Genomic DNA, 18,939 nt, shown 5'->3' on the forward strand with positions numbered 1-18,939 from the left:
TCTTCTCGTCTTCCTTAATCTTCGCAAAGCGAGCTGTTGCCCCAACACCCTTGTTTTAGGGTGGGTTGACTCAGGGTGCGGGACAGAGCAATTTCTGGTCTGTGAGTCCGTTTCTCTGTCTTAGATCCACCAATCCGATGACCCCACTAACGTAGTCGTTACGGACCGGTAAGGTGTGTAGGCTGCTCGTCTCTAACAGCATTAGCAGTACGTAATGGGGATTTCGTTCAAGAAAGCAGTAGATACACCAAGCTGAAGATGATTGGCTGCTCTCTTTTAACAGACAAGTCTGAGAAGGAAAACCCATTCGAATCCCCTTTCATTCTGGATTGGTGGATCTGAAGCCCAGAAACAAAGTTTCAGGTAAGAAGTCACCCTGTACTATCTCTTGCTGCTTCTGCTTAGATGAGTTTGTCCGCAAATTCAGTATCCTGCTTTAACTGCTTAATGTCCCTTACATACTAGAACTCACCAAGTTAGCTGCTGATGCGAGTTTAGAGTAAGAGAAGGCACATTCAGTAAATACACACGCTTCAGTAGGGAATTGCAGGTCTGCTCTGCAGGAGAGTCCTAGGAACGCGCGGCAGACGGCCCTTCTGCAGAGCTAGGGAGCAGTATCTGCAGATAAAGGGGCACTGAGCAAATAGCTGACAAATCTCGCTTCTGAAGGGAGAAAGCAGCCTTATCAATGGCTTTGTTGAACTTTTCAGTCGAGTTCAGAAAGTAGTAGCTATCTGCTCTGATTTCTGGCCCTGTTTTCTCATGAGTTCATCAGAGCTTTAGGGAACTCGCTCCAGCTGTTTGTGTTACGAATTCCAGTAGCTTTACCCTGTTGACATGCCGTTTGAAATGGTGTTGTGGGCAGCGCTCGGAGTCAGCCTGGTAAATCCGTAACGAGGTCTCAACTGCAAGCTCTGGTGGTGGTGGTTCAGAGCAGCGCCGAGCCAGCCGTAAGGCATGGTTTCAGGGAGGTGCCTCAGAGCTGCAGCAGGTTTGTTTCAGAGTAGGGGGGCGTGGTCGTATTTGGAGTCACCTTACTGAGACTTTGACATGACTAAAAGGCTACAAGATGATATCGTAAGGGTAAGTTTGGGAGGTGTTCGTGTGCGCAAGGAAGGAAAGCCAGATCCCTGGCTGATAGAGGAAAAAGTTAAGTGCCTTAAACATCTGGTGTGAGCGTGAGACACCCCTCCTAACGCCCAGCTTTACTCCAAGGTAGTGCTTTCATGAACCCGGCAACTTACTGCTAAAGTTAGTAGGAAGCAGGTACGCCTCGATTCCTTTTGATGTTATAGCAATAACGCTAAGCTGCTTGAGTGCTCTCTTGTAGACAGCCATTAAAACAAATGTTAAGGCCTCAGTATCTAACATACTGTAGAAGAAACTCCTGTAGGTGCTGTTGATATCATGTATTGTGTTAGCTGTGCGTTTGTTTTGCTGGTGTGGTATTTTGTGCGAAAATTATACTTGCATTTAATTGATGAATACCTCTATAATGAATTATTTGTGCACAGGATACTGTTGTTTCCTGGCTTGTTTTTTTGAGTACTTGAATTTTATTTGGTTAGGGTACAAGTCTGGGGCATGCTTTTCGAGTACAATTCTTAAAAAAAAAAAAGTCTGAGGGAAAATCAAAGGAAAATGCTCGTTAACCTTAGTCTGACACATTTCCTGCAGTCTGTTCTAATATCAAACTGAACTTGTCCCATGTGCTGACCAGGCCATCCCTCACCTCGGAGTCGCCCGGTGAAATAAAATCTTCTCATGGAGCATTTCCCCTCGGGGCGTGCCCTCCTCTGAACCGAGAGAATGGGGAGGCAGAAGTGATCTCGACATCTTTAATGATGAAAACTGAAACAAGGAAATAATTTAAATACACTGGGGGTGGGGGAAAGGGGAAGTGTAAATGCGTGCTCCTGCTGGTTAAGATCCCCAGCGTTGGGATATGTAATGTTGTATGAAGTGCTTAGCTGTTTGAAACCCGGAACGGTCCTGCCAAAGGCTCAACTGAACCTGCGTGGAAGTATGTGCAGGTTGGAGGCTTAGTTCTTGTCTGGGTTCTGAATCTTATTTTTTTAAAAGTAAAATGTAACCCAGCTTTCAAAGGTGATTTAAATACCCCTCTGCAACATTTAAAATACAAACACTGAATGCAAATCTACCATTTTACTATGTACTAAGCCTGGAATTCATATTTGTTTAAACTAGTCAAGTTAAAGCGCACACTGCCTTATACAGGCTGTGTTTTTAGATCAGGTTAATGTTTTTGTTAGATTGCGTTAGTCCCCATCCTTGAAAACTGAATTCAGAAAAGAGTCTGAGCCAGCTCTTACAGTTTCAGGCAAGCTTCATCTATAGTTCCGTGAGTATTCAACTTACTTTAAAGTTTCTGCTATTCCAGTTGGCAGTGCTAGGTCTCTTTTTTCCTTCCAGTTATGATTTACTATTAGCAGGTGTACTGCTGTCTGTAGATGTCTGTAACACCTCTGTTCCTCCTGCATAAGAGAGTAAGAAAGCCAGTTTTCTTTCAAAATGGCTTTTTTATGTAACGTAGGATGTGCTAGTGCAGCAAGGAATATCATAATTTAGAAGTTTTGAAATTGTTGGAATTGGGGTGTCACTGTACGAAGGAAGCAAAGGTTAACCTAAAAACTGTGTATTTTGGAAAATGTAGACTGCTTTCAGTTAACATTGAAGAGCGACTACGATGTAAATGTATTAGGATTTTCTCTATAGTCTTCTGTGTCCTCCTGAAAACAAGATATTGCATCTCACGAGTCTTATTCTGATGAATAAATTATAATGGAGTAAGGTTGTTGTTATATGCAAAGAAAGCACTTAATCTCTTCTCCACTGAATCCGTATTCCTTTTGTAGCGTTCATTTTGTTGTAGCAAACGCATACTTTGATCTTCAGGAGCAGAGCGGGACTGCATTATTGATCACGCTTCTGTGAATTCATTGCCCAATTAGAAGAACTGCGTGGTAATGGAAAATAATTTATCAGATAAATTTCTCCTCATTTGCCTTGCTTTAAGTTTCTTAATTTCTCACTTAGTGTTTTCCTCCAAATGCAAGAAGCTTACGTGCAGATCTTGAATGACAATTGGGAGGTTGTATCATTGAGCGATACTTTGTGAATGGCAATCTTTTTTCTGAATAGATTTTTCTAACGCAAGAGTGACTCAGCTATTGGTTTCCTATTTTTTGAATGATCTACTAACAATAAAGGAAAAATCAAAAGCATTTTACAAGTTAAGATGAGCTTACTACTCCGATACTTATTTTCAAGAAACTAATTTTTAACTTCCCTAGTTCTCCAAAGCACAGAAATGCGAGAGCAAGCTAAATCTCTTGTACAAGGACAACTTTCTTGACCTGAGAATGCAGCTGTTCTTGAAGCAGAACATGTGAGAGAAACTCCTTGCATTTTGGAAATGCATTGTAAGAATGGTACTCGGACAGCCTTCCAAATCAGACACTCAAGTCTGGACGTGAGATTGCATTTTGTCTGTGGAAAAGGTAGTGATGCGATGCCACCACTTCCAGCTTGTATAGAGCATGTGAACACACCCATCTCTCAAGGGACATCTTGGTTTTGAAATGAAAATAAGAGTACGAAGTACTACTATTGGTCTGATACCAGTTGTTTTGTTTCAGAGTACCTCAGCAAAGATACCAAGCGTGCCAAAATGTGCAGCACAGTGAATGTGGTACCATGCCAAGCCAGGCTGTCGCTTGTGGAACATGCTTATTCGTGTTAACGTGCATGCCCCCACACTTTATGTCCGATCAAATATTCACAATTACAAGTATACTTTGACACTTTCCATTTTCTACGTCTTGCAAACACTCAGAGTACTTGTTCCAATATCTAGTTGTTTCAGCACTGTTCTGCTTACAGATGTTTTGAATGAATTGCGTAAGGTAACGACACCAGGTAAGAGCTAGAGGGTGTCCCAGCTAGCAAAAGGGGCTGGGGCTTGCTGAGTAGTTGGCAACTGTTCCTTGCTGAGTGTAAAATAATGCTGAAGGCCTTTGAACAGTGTTACTGCTTTATATTTTTTCTTATCGTGCTTAATGCAGATTTTTGAGAAACTAAGGTCTGGGCTTGATACTAAATTTGACGTGGGAGCCTAAAGCTTTCATAAAATGTCCTGACTGTCCGTAAGTCGAGCACCGCTTGTGGGAATGCCCCTCTTTGCAGCACTAGGTCTGAGCTACCAGTGGATGCGTCACTTCCAGACACAGAACGTTTTAAGTAACAGCGGTTACCCCATGCGTTTATCAATCGTGAGGGCTAATGGAAATAAAAAAGCATCGGTTCTGTTGGTCTGGGCCTACATCAAAGTAAACCACACAGCCCATTACAAGCGTAGAGTTGCACGTGAGTTTCTGACAACTAAAAGCGTGAAGAGAATTCAGAGTGAAGGTTTAAGTTTTTTGGTTGTACCTGACTCTGCCAGTCTGAATCTATCCATAGCTCTACGGAAATCGTAGAATAGAATTGTTAAGGTTGGAAAAGACCTCCAAGAAATGCAGAACACGAGCTAAACTTCCTGAGGAGCTGCTTGGTTTTCACAAGGAAGTTGGGAAAAGCACTTCAGAATTTGGGAACTTGAATGATTTATTAGGTATTTATGCTCAATTTTGATCGTGTAATAATCTGTGTAAGAAAGAAAACAATGGCAGGGGGAGTGAATGCGTATGGTTAGCAATGCTTCTTGAGAAATGAAGTTTATTAGACAATTCATTTGTTTTTCTGTATTTCTCTTCAAAATTCAAAAATACCTCCCTTCCCCATTCTCTTTTTAACTGTCTAGAAACTTTTTCAAAAGCAAGGATATTTTAACCTTAAGAACAGAATCTCAAAATCTGTAAATGTCCCACAATACATTTTGAATCCTTAAATTATCTTATATAAATGAAAAGAATGTAATTTTGGTGGAAATGTTTGAGGTCGGAATTCTAATACTTTTTAAAAAGTTCTACTAAGAAGGCCTAGTGGTGCTAATGCTTTCTGAACTATGACACCGCAGCATTTCCATCACTGGTTGTAGTGTGTTAGTTCCACCAGGAGCACAGGTGCTAGTCCATGTGCATTTCTTGAGCTAACTTGGTATAAAATGGTGAATGTTTCTGTTTGGATGTGAATTCTAATTTTAAATGCACTGAAACCAAAGGTTTCTGGACATTTTACAGTGCTTTAACAAAATGGTGCTCTGCACCTGTGCAAAGTCCCAAGTGAACAGAAACTTTATATTGTTCAGGGGCTGTTGAATTCTTTAACCTTTATCCTAAAAAGTTATTACCTACAAATTTGATGCTTTACTATTCATATAAGAAGTTCTTAGCATCTAACCTGAAAGACTTAAAAGCATATTCCTTTTTTTAACTGATAAGACTTAAAATTTTGCGTGGAATGCAAATTCAAACCTTTGCATACTTTTTTTTTTTGAATTTGTGACTTAAGATTGAAACCTAAATCTTGAAATGTCATTCCTGAGGCTGGCCTACCAAAGCGTTAAGGTATTAATTTTTTTTGAACATAAGGTATCCAGAAGGTCAGAACAGTGGTTTCTCTTTGTATTTATTGTTTCAGGATCATTTGCTCCTTGCTGCGTTGCTGGAGAGCCCCTCTTGCATCCATTTGTTGCTCCCCTCTGAGTATTGCCTTCAGAGGAGCGCAGCAGCCTTGATGTGTCACCTAAAACTCTGCAGTGAGATTTAGCTTTAAAACTTGAGGTTTGGCCTTATCTTAACCTCCATGGTTTTGTTGTCTGCCAGTGCGACTGACGCTGGTGTAAATGTACACTGAATGTTATGCCCGCCAGCCAGTGAAAATACCCATGTGTTTTGTGCACTGACATGAAATTCATTCAGTATTGCACCTTTTTTTTTAAACAAACAAACAAAAAACCCTTTCAGTAAGATATTCCATACTTCTGACCTCAGCCGCAGAGATTTGTGGAGCAGGAGTTGGCTTCCTAAAGTTTGGTCTTTTTTTTTTTTTGGCCATTTTGTTTTTTTGTCCTGGATGAGGTAGCTATCTTTCCACTCCATTTTTGTCTGCGGTGCACTGGGGACTGGCACCACCATCTCTAGGACCAGTACTTTGTGCAGTGAGTTTAACACACTTTTCCCAGTTTTTATTGAATTGTGCTGCAGCTCCCTGGGATCCTGATGAAAGGCAAGTGGAAAGTGAGGGTATAAGTTCAGGTCCTTGTTATTCACAAATTAAGAGTCTTAATACGCTGCTGTGGTTTTATTTATAACCAGCAGCTCATACGCAGACAGGGTCAAGAAATAACATGTCAGTGAAGCGCACAAATATTTGCACATTCCTGTTCTAGTGTGAAGTAGAATGCAATATTTAATTTGTAGGATTGTGCAATAGCATTGCTGCAGTTAAGTGTCCAGTGGTTTTTATAAATCCTTTCATTCAGGGTTTCGTAATGCCGTGGAGAGGTTTTTGTGTGGCTTAAGCTTGGCATGGAAATGGCTTCCTTGTCTAATGTGTTTTGAACTAAATTAAAAAGTTATTCTCAAGTTACCCACATTTCACTTAAGTTCTTAATATTCAGCTTGCTTAGCGAAAGTAATTCCTAAAGGCAAGCACAGTCTGATGGCCTAAACCAGTGATTTTTAGCTTGTGATTTGTGGGCTCCTGAAGTCCACTGGAGGGCTGACAGGGTACCTGGGAAGTCTGCACGTGTAGGTCGATCACACACGGTTTTGTACATCGGACTTGGAGATGTTAGGAGAGAACATTGTTGTGAGTCGTGATCAATGACTTTCAACGAAGTGACGTGAGCAGAATTAAAATTTTTACTGGGCCTCTATTTAAAAATTCAAAAACTTATTTAGGCTTTAATAAATGCACTGAGCATTGATGGTTCAGTGCTGCTGAAACGCCATCGAGATACTGTGCCAAATAGGATCAAATAATGACACAGATCAGAAAGGAAGTTTTCTGTACCTGTATGCACTTTCCAGGTAGAACTGTAAGGTCTGATTAAGGTCTGACATCTTCAATATCATAATAGATTTGAACGGTACATCCCCTGTCTTTAAACATACTCTTTTTTTGACGATCTTGAAATTGAGATAGTTTCCCTAGTATCACTGGCTGACTGTCCAAAACAGGTCTGGGACCTGAATTTCAGTTGTTTGTATGAGGGCATGTCATCTTACTGCAAACTGATCATAGACCTACTGGACTAATTGGTAGCTAACTGGAAAATCATGTTTCTTTAAGCTTTAAAGAATCTTTTAATAATCTAAAACTCGCCTATTTTGATATTGAAGGAAAAGACCATACAATATAGCATTGATAATTTTATTTTTACCTGCTGGGATCATTCTTGTCTTGTTTTTGCTTTAATCTCTCTTAAGCACAGGGACGAAAGTCTTACGCTTCCTTGTGTTTTATTCATTAGATATGAAACGAAAATTTAAATAAAGGTTTTATCTCCTCAGTTGCTCTGGGTTCCCTCCTTCCCTTTCCTGCTGGCACAACAAGGGTCTCCCCAAGTCTTCCCCTGGGGTATTCTGCTTCAGCTGTGACCTGTGGGATTGTCTTGTAATGATTTGGTCTTTATTACAACTAAATTGGAAGCCCATGTGAAAAATACCGAGAGCCAAATTTTGGAGCCGGGTTTGTGAGCTGCCTGATGGTAATTGAATCCTTTTCTCTAGCTTTCTCTGGTGGTTGTGCAGTTACTATTGTACCCTTAAAAGGAACTGTGAAATAATATCACTGAGCTGTAAAAGGGCTGCAGAGTCTGTCTGCGGTGAACTTCTCCAGCTTAAGCAATGAAACAACACTTCCAAACTTTTCCTCGCTTGTAGTGTCAGCAGCATGGAATTGGGTCATGAAGCCTGGTTCTTTTGGGCTTGGGTGGTGGTATGAGTGATAAACGTTTGTAGGGCATAATTTGGCTTACAGGATACGTGTAACTGATAATACCCCCATAACCAACTAAAGCAGCAGGACACTATGTCTTAAGTAAGCAGAACTTGGTCTTGCAACCCAAACATAGCCAGGTGGCGTTCCTCTTCTAAAGCACACGCTTTGGTTGTGTCAGTGCCCCGATACGTGGACCGTGACCTCAGGAGTTAATGTAGGCTCTGCTGTCAGAACAAATAAGCACAAATAGTTTGGGAAAGATGAGATGGGGTGGGGTGCCAAGCCTTAATTCCCCCAAATCCCCAGGGCCATGCTCTGGGGACTTGCCCCTGCCCTTAACCTGCATTGTTGGGCTTTTGGCCCCGTGCTGCCGCACCTCCCATCCTGCTATGGGGTTGTCACTGCCACCCTGCACTGAAGCCTGCAGGCTGCAAACGAGGGAAATGAGCTCGTTATCCTTGGTAGGACAGAGGGACGAGGGAAATGAGCTCGTTATCCTTGGTAGGACAGAGGGACGGCTCGCTTTCTGCAAAGGATCTTCAGTCGTTATTTTACCCTTGGCCACTAACCTCGTGCTTAATGTAGAAATGCCATAGATAAGTACCCACGTTAACGTACTAATGAGTTGCCTGCCTTGAGTGATTTGTTGTGGCATCTAACTGCTTCTTCTCTTCCTTCCTTTTTGTCACCCTGCAGTGTTCTGTGCCAAGGTCTTTGTGGCTAGGCTGCTCCAACCTGGTAGAGAGCATGTGCGCACTGAGATGCCTGCAGAGCATGCCCAGTGTCAGATGTCTCCAGGTGCCTTTCTTCTTTCTTGTTGTAAATGTTATGCGTATGCTGTTGAACATTGTTAAACTCTCAGGACTCTGTTTAATCAAATTGTTAAGTCTGCTAAATGTTTTTTGTGCATCCTTTGCTGAAACCTTCTACTTAACTGCATTGTAGGAGTGCACCTTAAGAGGGCTTTCTGTACAGTAGGTTCTCTGCGGGAGGGGGAGAGCTTTTGTGTTTTATTGCCTGTTTACTGAAGTTGTGATATAAGTAGCATAGTTGTGCATGTTGCCTGCTATGTTTTGCTTTCTTGTTTAATTTTAAAAAAAATATGCAATGAGCTTTGCCATTTCTCTTAAATTGCAATGAACTGCATAGCCTGTAATATTTTTGTGATTTAATTTAGAAAGGATAAGCTTTTTACTTTCTACCAAGTGTGATCCTGGTTACAGCCTTACATTTAGTCATTGCGCAGGCCTGAATGCAGAGTAGTTAGCCCGGAGTCGGGGAGCCTTTTGGGTTAACAGAGTAACTCAGCCTCTTCACTGCTAAGAAGGGAAGAGCAAGGGATGGGGGTCACTCCGCACAGAAGATCACTAAATCAAGCTCTGTTGTTTTGCTGCTAGTAAACAGTTAAAGCTGGGCCTGCGTAATTTATAGATGGGGGATTTGCTTGTGTTTCTTTACAGGTGTGGGAGGGATTGAAAAAGATAAATAATGAAAAAGAGATTTTGATACCAGTGAAGTTCTCACCTCCCAGGATATTTACCTTGCAAAGTAAATGTATAGTTACTCTGTGGCACTTCCTGAAGTGTTTCTGAATGCAAAGTTTTTAGCAGAACATAATTATTATTTAATATTAGTATCTTTTCTAACACGATAGCATTACTCAGTGGTTCAGTCTTTCATGTGTACAAAACAAATGCTTAAGTTTTCATTCAGAAAGCAATTTCTTTTAAGCAAATTGAGTTTTGTTTGCAGCCAGTACATTTAAGTTCAGACACTGGATAACGTGAATGTCTTGCCTTAGAGATTAACTGTGTTTGAAAACCTCTCCTCTTGCATGCAAAATGTTCTGGCAAATTTACATTTCAAATTGAAGTTTCAGATTTTCTGTTAAAATACAACCGTTTTCTGTTTGACTGCTTTGTTTTCAATTTTGAAATACTATTTTGCAGGGAAAAAAAAAATGTCCAAGATAAATGTATGGGTGGCTAATAGAACCTTATAGAAATTGGCGCTGCATCGTGGGCAAATCATGGGTATCACGAGTCATGACTGCAAGTCACGGGGGTTTGGTGCCTGTCTTGGGAATATTTGCAAGCTAGCTCTAGTCTGAGACCTTTCTGCTCTCTTTCCCCGATCCTCAACACTCACCCTCTCGTTGGAAAAGTAAAATAAAACTTTCAGGAATGGGAATTTCTTTTTTCTTGTGGTACCTGACTTGTCCTTGGCGGAAGAGCATCTCAGAGCTGTGCAGCAGGCGCTCGGAGCTGAGGTGGCCGGTGGCGCTGGGGGGCCCCGAAGCCTTTCCAGTCCTTCCCAGTTTGTCGCTTAGTCCCAGCTGTGTCGAGCAGTTGGAGGGCAGCTTCAGGCGTGGGGCAGCTGTGCCGTCAGTAACGGTCTCAGAAGCGGTGCCTGTCCGCCCTGGTTTGGCGGCTGCACGGAGGCCGGTCGGCCTGCGCGGCCCTCCCCAGCGCGGGCAGGGGAGCTGGAAGGGCTCGGTAATAGTGTTCACCTGAATTAATGGTAAACCTCTTTAGTATGGATGGTTTTTTTTCATCTTAAAGCATCTGTTGGCAGGTGGGTGATAGTTTACCACATACCACACTTCTGGAGACCTGCTACCACCCAGAAGCGGCGTCATTAAAAACCGTGGCTAACGAAGCTGTCAGGTCAGGATGTGTCCCTTGGAAAACTTTGTCAAAGGTGTGTTGTTTTCAGGAGTTGTTGCAGACCTGCCAGCTGTAATGCCAGTCGTCTTAGACAGACCAGTTAGTTTGTGCAGGCCTCCTGCTCCGTGTGCCTGGAGGAATATAACGTTCCCAGCGTGTTTTAAACTAGATTAGTAGCAGTTCGTGTGGCTGACAAATCCTAGTACTAAATTACATCCCAGCAAGTGTAAGTGCGTTGTTGAAGCTGGTGGGGTTGCTTTGAGGCTGGCCGGGTGCATGGAGAGCAGCTGTTTTGTGTGCCCGGCCCGTTCCCCTCGTGCCTTCCTGCTGGCCGGGCCCTGTGCCGAGAGACGGAGAGGGAAGGCAGAGAGGGTTTGGGTTTTGATTGTGTTCCGAAATAGAGGTCTTGTGTGTGTGTGTGTGTGTGTGTGGAGAAGTTTGATTTTTGTTTTGTGTGTAGAACTTCAACCTGGAGTAAGAGTTTTTGAATCTCTTAGAAGCATCTGTGAGAGATATTTTAAGAAAAAAAAAGTTCTCCTTTCAGGCGTGTGACTCAGTGATGTCCCAAGGGGAACTTGGAAGTGAAAGTGGCACCAGCTGTCTTTCCCCATTTTTTATTTTGGCACTGTGACTTGCCCTTTGTTGTTTCTTAAGCTGTGAGCCCATGTTTAGAAACAGGTAGGGCGCATATACCAGGAGGTGTGCGATCATTCAGATCGAGCAATGCTGATGAGCAAGCTTAAGGAGGGAAATAGAGAAGCCCTTCATCAGTGATAGGAAGAAGTTATTTGGGTGTTGTATCAGCTGTCCGTATGTGTTTTGTGTGGAGAGCAGTTAGTGATGACCAGAACGAGGAAGGAGCCCTAGCCTCAACTCTGGAGCCTCTGCAGAATGCTTTCGGGATGCGCTGCCCAGTCTCAGCCCTTGCCAGAACATGGAGGCTCCGAGAGTGCTTGGTCTGTCCGCTACCTGGAAGAAGGCAGCAGAGGTTCGGTTTACCCCTGCCTTTTCACAGTACTGTTAGCAGTCATGAAACCCAACTGGGCTCTTCTGAAATTGAGCTGTAACATTTAAGCAGAAATCCCTTAATGCCAGCGGATTGGGTGGCAGCATTACAGTTCTTTACAATTAGTTTCATAGAATAGAATGGCTTGGGTTGGGACGGACCTTAAAGATCACCCAGTTCCAACCCCCTGCCATAGGCAGGATGCCACCCACCAGATCAGGCTGCTCAGGGCCTTGTCCGACCTGGCCTTGAACACCTCCAGGGATGGGGCATCCATCTCCGGGCAGCCTGTTCCAGTGCCTCACCACCCTCTGAGGGAGGAATTTCCTCCTGACCTCTCATCTAAATCTCTCCTCTCTTTGTTTAAAACCATTCCTCTTTGTCCTGTCAATACCTGACAGAACAAAAGGTTGATCTCCACCTTTTTTATAAGCCCCTTTTAAGTTTTGAAAGCCACTGTGAGGTCTCTCTGAAGCCTGCTCTTCTCCAGGCTGAACAGCCCCAGCTCTCTCCTCCTTTCTTCCCAGCAGGGCTGCTCCAGCCTCTGATCACCTTCGTGGCCTCCTCTGGACCTGCTCAGACAGCCCCACGTCCTTGTGCTGGGGGCCCCAAAGAAAGAGCCCCCAGGATGCAGTCGTATTTTGTATTCTCTGCTTTTCTTATGCAGTGAAATACCTGCTTTGTTTCTACAGTTTTCTGGACACATTTTTCCCCTCTGTTTTCTGTTAGCTGTTAGTGAATGGAGAGAGAGACATAATTAAATAAAAAATAATACCTATTGTGGTATTGAAGTTTGCTCTCATTCTTACTTTCATCATAATGAATATTGTTTGGAAATAGTCCTTGACACTTACTGTCACTTGTTAACTGTTGTATTAAAAAGAGTATATTAAATGCCAGTTAATAATGGTTGAAATTACTATAGATTCAGAGGGCTTGTTTTTAACTACTTAATTATCTTTAATATTGTTTTTGTGCCAGGAGCTTAGCGTTATGAACACACTTGGATTCAAATAGCTGCTGTTTTCATCCTTTCTTTGATATGGATTTGACTGCACGATTAAAGCATCCCGCTCTCTCATTTAGGTGTTGGTAACTTGTATTTAGAGAAACTGGTTCTGTTACCAGTTGTGTAATGCAACCCTGAGCATCCATCGCCTCCTGTAGCTTCATCCTCATGAAGCTTTGCAGTGGCCTTGAAAATGCTTTGCCATGCTAATGTGGGAAGCAGCTCCAGCAGCGCTGTCACGCAGAGAGGCGCCCGGTGTTCCGAGCTCTGCAAGTAAACATCCCCAGCCTAAACTGAAGACTAATCATAAGGCAAGAGAAGATAAGTACTCAAATGGCTCTCTTTGAATTGTTGCATAACGTAGGATGTGATGAAATCAGGCTTGGGGAATAAATTATTAGATAGATGTAACGAAATTTATCTAGTAACCAAATACTGCTCAAGCAACTGCTTTCTCCTTCTATTTGGTTACACCTCTTTTGTTGCTTTTTTGAAGTGACCGTAGTATATCTCTTCTAAAAGTGGGCTCAGATTTCTCCTGCTTCTCTTATTTACTCACAACCCCCAATGTGTTTTTTCTACACCTTTTCATTTATTGTTCATAAATCGTTCAGCCTTCAGCATGCAGTGTCCTGCTCTTCCCGTTTTGTTACAGAATCACAGAATCGTCTAGGTAGGAAGAGACCTCCAAGATCACCTGGTCCAACCTCTGACCTACCACTACCAAGTCCTCCACTAAACCATATCACTAAGCTCTACATCTAATGTCTTTTAAAGACCTCCAGGGATGTTCCCGCGAGGTGTACGTAGGTGGAAGCATTAAGAGAGCACACCTCGCTACAGGAGTGATGGACTTCCAGAGCTCACCGCGTGCTCCCAGGGCATGTGAGAGCCTTCTGTGCTGTGCCTGCCCCTTCTGGCCCTGTGCGCAGCGCCGTGCCCGGCTGTGATGTTCCCATTCTCTGCATTTTCCTTCTCCCATCGTGTGTCCTGACGGTGGGCAAGCAGTAGGAAGGTGACATTGACTGAGTTCTTGCCAGCGTTGTCCCTGCTTACAGATTAAGACGGGAGCGTATTGATTTACTCTCCATAACTGGAAGCTGTCCTCACAAAACATGGTCTTAAAAGCCTTTTGAAGTGGCCAATTCATAATTTATTACTGTTTAGAATTTGCAAGTGGAACTGTGGAGCATTAGGTTTTAACATTTATTTCGCAGTAGTATTCCCTGCAAAGGAAATTATTTTTTTAGCAGTAAGGCATCTCAGTGCCATCGCAGCTGAGCTAGGGCACAAAGAAAGTTTAATTTGTTGATCGGATGCAATTCAGCATTAGCTTGCTGAAGCTTCTGCTTGTTACTCTTTACTAATTCTGAATTTCTGTTGGTTGATGTTTCTATTCAGATAAGGCAGAAATACAAAAATGGAAAGTATAACTGGAAGAAATTGTATTTGAAAAATAATACTGATTTATTGTTGTGAAAACTTCAGCATCTTTTTTATAGCTGTACTGATTTTTTTCAAAGTACAAATTCAGATACAGACATGAAGCCGTATTCCTAAAATCATGCCGAGCGCAGTAGATGTGTTCTACTAAAACCTTTTCCTACAGTGCATGAAATCACAAATTGGAAGTGATTAATAGCCTGTCAGTGCGGAGTCTGCATCCTTCTGAAAATGTTATTCTTCTACGCAGCTGTTAAAGGGAGTTGGAGTAGCCAGACAACTGCTTTCCTTCGTCTGTTAGGTTCGAAATCATTTACAAATACTTCTTTGACATGTCTTCTGGTATTTTGCCTCAAAACAGTGGGACTGTTAGCATTCCCTTTTGGAAGCAGTCCAACAGGTCCATTAAAAAAGAGATGCGTATTGAATTCCTTTTTTTTAAAGGACCAGAGCGTTCTCTCCAATATCTGGGATACTCGTGCCTGTCCCTCTGCGTTAAGCAGACTTCTTTCTGAGACAGAAAGCTGTAAAACGAAGTGTTGCGTTTGTAGAAGCGATGGCAGATATCGGCACGGTATGCCTTCTTGTGCAGGGAGGTGGCCTGAGTTGCCAGGTCTGTAGGTCTGGTGTAAAAGCATTCGCTTTTCTCCCCGTTACTCAGCAGCGGTAGTATTAGAAGCAGAGGTGGTGTTGTGATTGAAGCTGGCGGCTCTAAATATTGGTATCAGTCTGGATTGTCTTCAGCAGTTTCTCATGTTGTCTTTTTTTTTTTTTTTCAGTTCTTAGTATCTGTTACAGACCCCGGGGGCTGGTCTCGGTTTGGTGTTAGCCGCATGTGCTGCAACTGCGAGGTTTTGGCAGAGGGCGGCGTTGCCTTGTGCCCCGCTGCGCCGTGCCCTGGTGTGGCCGGGCTGTTCTGGTATGGGGCCCCCAAAAGTGGGCCTGGGGCCCCGGTGTGGTCTCACAAACGGGATAAGTCTGTGTAAAAGGCAGAGATCGGGGGGGTTTGAGGAGAGGTTTATTATCTGAAGGGAAGCGTTGGGATAAGCACTTCTCATTCCTTGTGCATCTGAGTGCTCCAGTTTTCCGACTACTTACTGAGGAAGCCTGCTTTTCCGCGGGGGCTCGGAGAGACCTTCTTTTTATTGGGTCGACTCTTAGTGTGTGTTTTTAAGCAGAAGAGTGGTTACTTGCCAGATTACCGTAAGCATTATCCAGTGACCTGGTGTGGAGCTACGAACCAGAGCTCGTCCTCTGCGGCCTCCCTGAGGGAGGCACAGCATTTCCTGGTGTCGCAAGGCTGGCGTACGGACCAGGGATCTGTAAGCTGGGGTCCTACATCTCCCCCGCCTTGAAATGTCCCTGCCACATGCAGCTTCAGAAGCGTTTTCATGGCATAGCAGGCACCTAGCGTGACACTGGGGCTCAGCCACTTGTGGCTGAGCTCTGCCGAGCGGGTCCTGTTGTGCTCACCCCGCTTGGCAGCGGCGGTGCCTGCAGGCGGGACGTGTGGGGCACGTTGGGCTCTCGGAGCTCTGCCGCCTGCGCAGCCTCCAGCTCCCTTGTTTGCTTTCTTCCAAATTCATGAGGGCTTTTTTTATTGTTTCCAGCCCTTTTTAGAGCACGCTAAGGAGCATACTCTTCATCTGTGAGCTTCAGGCTTGCTTGAACAGCAGAGCGAGTCCTTCAGGAGCCTGTGTTGCTTTCTAAACAGCTTTTGGAGTTACTTTACCTATGGCTCTTTAATTGGTGGGCAGTTCTCTCATCTTTGGTTTCTTTTCAGGAGCTGTCAGTGTTCCAAAATTAGCCATCTTAATCCATAATTTTTATGGTGGAAAACTGATGGAGATCAAAGGCAAGCGGTAGTTCTTCGGCTCCCTGTTGTGCTCTCAGTAAGCTGCAGTCTGCTGCAGAAGAGACCTGTAAATGTAGGGAAAATCATGTGAGCTTAGAGATCTAGTCCTTATTCACTTGCTAACGTACCTTTTGCTGGTGTTTCTCCGTTGTACTGTTTGGAGATCCCTATCTTCTCAGACTGGGAAGGATGTGTCGCTAAAGAGGCAAGCACATTTCTCAGCCATGGATTCATGCGTCAACACGAGATGCTAGACCTTGCTTCAGCAAATCCCAAGCCACAGCTTATCTCTGCAACAGATAAGCATCATTTCTAGCATAAATTTATGTTCCGCAGAAAAGCTAACACAGTCACAGTAAGCCTGATACACTTCACAAGGAGTGGGCCTGAGCTGTTATTCCTGATACCTCGTACGTTGCATCTGCAGGAGGACTGCATCTTGGAGCGGAGGGATGGAGTTAGCCGCACCTTCGTGTGCAGGCTTTCTCAGTCTCCTTTGGAAAGGACGTGGGTGTTTTTGCTGTCTGCCCCTGTTATGGTGCAAAGAAATTTGCTAAGTAAACTGCCTTGCTCTTCAACCTGCCTTCTAATAATGCCATGCTTAAGCTGGGAGGGAGCAAAATCTTTCTTAAGAAGGGGAAGAGGAAATGCAAGGCAGTCAGTTCCAGGTATCTTTGATGCAGTCCTCTTCCTTGGAGATACTTGCTCTATCGCACTTGAAAGAATTTTCAAGGAAACGGGGCAAAACATGCAAATATTTCTTGCTAAGGTGGCAATTAAATTCATGCAGGAACTTCACACAACACTGGCAGACTTCTTGTCAGAGGCATCACAGGCAGGAGGATCAGATCCCTTGCTTGTGGAGAGCTGAGCAGCAGGCTTGATACAGTATTAGTAATGATTTTACAGGTATAAGTAGTACTAGTCTTGATGAGACTGGTCGTTGTAAGGACGTTCATTCATTCTTTCAGTGTTAGCAGGCAGGACAGCACCAGGATTTTCTTGGTCTCCTTCATTTTTGTCTGACAAGTTGGTTTGGAGGTCTTCAAGGCTTGGTGCAAGAGAGTTTTCGCATGCGTGGTGTGGGTTTTATGATTCTTTGAATTGGTGATAGCATCTAAATAAATCAAAGGAGGTGTCAAAGTCAAGGATTTGATGGCTGCCTACAAACCCCATAACAGGGCTGAGCAAATCTTACAAATACCCAGCTGGCAGGTACGGAAGATGTGGTGTAGCAGTGAAAGAAGGAACTAAAACCAAAACCTTCTACTGCTTTGCATAATATTTCTGTGGCAGAATAGTCGTGTTTGCAAGCCTCCACTCTTAAAAGGCACAACTTTGTGGCCCAGAATGGTCTCTTGCTGCTTTGGACAAGGTGGTTTTAACAAAACCTTCAGAAGTTTTTGTTGACTCTCTTGCCCTAGAGAAATATTGGTGGTTTTAATCCCACTTTTTCACTAACCGTGTAAGTACTGAACTGTGTTCGATGGCATTGGGCTGGTGCTTAGAGATTTTTACCTGTTGAAGCTGAACACTTTCCTTTTGAATTCTTAAATGCTTTTAACGTTCTTCAAGTTGACCCATACTTTATGATACAATTATTAAGCCAAAATCTGTCTTAATAATTTAGCCAGGAATGGTCTGAACTACACTTACTGAATAAACCTGTTTTTTTGGCATCTCTTCCACTCTTTTTTTAATAAACTTCAAAATATTTACTATAAAGTATATGGATGCAAACATCCTTTGTGTCTGTGGACACTCCGGCTGTTCTACTAGAGACTTGCAATTGAAAAATTCTTGTCAAGAAACCTGCTTGTTGTAACTGATAAATGGTGAATATCACGGCACCAAATGTACTAGGGGCCAGCATTCAAAGAGGAGTTTAAATTTAACATAGGATATATGAAAAGATCTAAGTATTAAAAAAAAAAAAAACACAAAACAACTAACGAATGACAGTGGGCTTTAAAATTCTCTCCTTATATGATATTCCGTAGCTCGTTGTTAAATGTCCTGTTCGAAAAATCACTTGAACAAGGGTTCAGTGAAGGTATCTTTAGAATAGTGCACGTGATTGCAGAATTTGAATGCACACAGGGACTTGCTTTGGAAAATCACAGCACTTCTGTCTGTTAAACTTTTGAAGATACTTGAACTAGAGGATTTATTCAAGACATAATACCAAAAAACATTTACTGTAATCTTACAGTAATCCAAGTACAGTTCTGGACACCTAGGCTCAGTTTGTTAGAGCAAATGTGGTCTGAAAGTCTTGAGCATATATACAAGTGTGTGCTTGGAGAGAAACAGTGAGGACTGGGCCAAACGCCTTCAAATTCAGTGTCTAAATAGTAAAAATGCAGGATGCCTGGTGCTCATAAGTGCCTGTAGAGAAACTTCACATTAACCTGAAGTATCTATTAAATTCTCCATAAGCCGTGTTAACCTCAAAGTTATCCTTCAGTGCAGCGAGCTGGAAGCAAAAGCCCTTTCAGATTCCAGACCGGGAGGTGAAATCCATAGCTGGCACTTTGGATGGTGCTCTCTTTTTGCTCAGAAGTAAAAGAAGCATCGAGCAGTTTTCCTACAGAAGTGACATCGAACCCAAATGTCTTCAGCAAGTGAGGAGATGATTGCTGGCCCGCCGCAGCGGTCACAGCTTTGCCTCCCAGGCTTCGTTGCACAACGTGTTGGTTTCGGCTGCGACGCTGCCGCTTCGGTCTGCTGCCCGTTGCAACAGCTCACCTCGCAGTTACGGCGGTGCGCAGGGTGTGCTGTAACGTAAAGTGAATCACTGATGTGATGGATTAAAAATAATCCTCCCAAAAGGGGAACCTGAGACATTGGGCAACTCTTCTCCCTGTTCTCAAATCCTTTTCTGTAGAGTCTTAGTGATAGGCTTTTTCTCTTAATGAACTGTAACTTGCAGTTGCAGGGAGAAGTGGTGCTGGCCTTCAGAGGTCAGGAGCGTTACACATCCATTATGTAAATCATGTGAAACCTAAATTAGGCAATTGCACATTCCTTTTAATACCTAGATAAAATCATC

At 43.3% G+C, this 18,939-nt stretch overlaps 1 protein-coding gene across 4 annotated transcripts in view; it reads left to right on the plus strand.

Moving 5' to 3' along the window:
* Positions 1-18,939, plus strand: part of FBXW11 (F-box and WD repeat domain containing 11) — a 75,574-nt gene that overhangs the window by 7,787 nt on the left and 48,848 nt on the right. The window contains exons 2-3 of one of the 4 annotated variants that reach the window (XM_083798689.1): positions 284-363; positions 8,605-8,706. The exons of 1 other annotated variant lie outside the window; for it this stretch is intronic. In XM_083798689.1, the coding sequence (XP_083654815.1) occupies positions 8,656-8,706 (51 nt within the window). In that variant the 5' untranslated portion in view covers positions 284-363; positions 8,605-8,655. The remainder of the gene's footprint in view (positions 1-283; positions 364-8,604; positions 8,707-18,939) is intronic. 2 more of the 4 variants (XM_083798691.1, XM_083798688.1) reach the window with 2 other exon arrangements.

This window comes from Anser anser, assembly GCF_964211835.1.
Source record: "Anser anser genome assembly, chromosome: 14".
NCBI lineage: Eukaryota > Metazoa > Chordata > Aves > Anseriformes > Anatidae > Anser > Anser anser.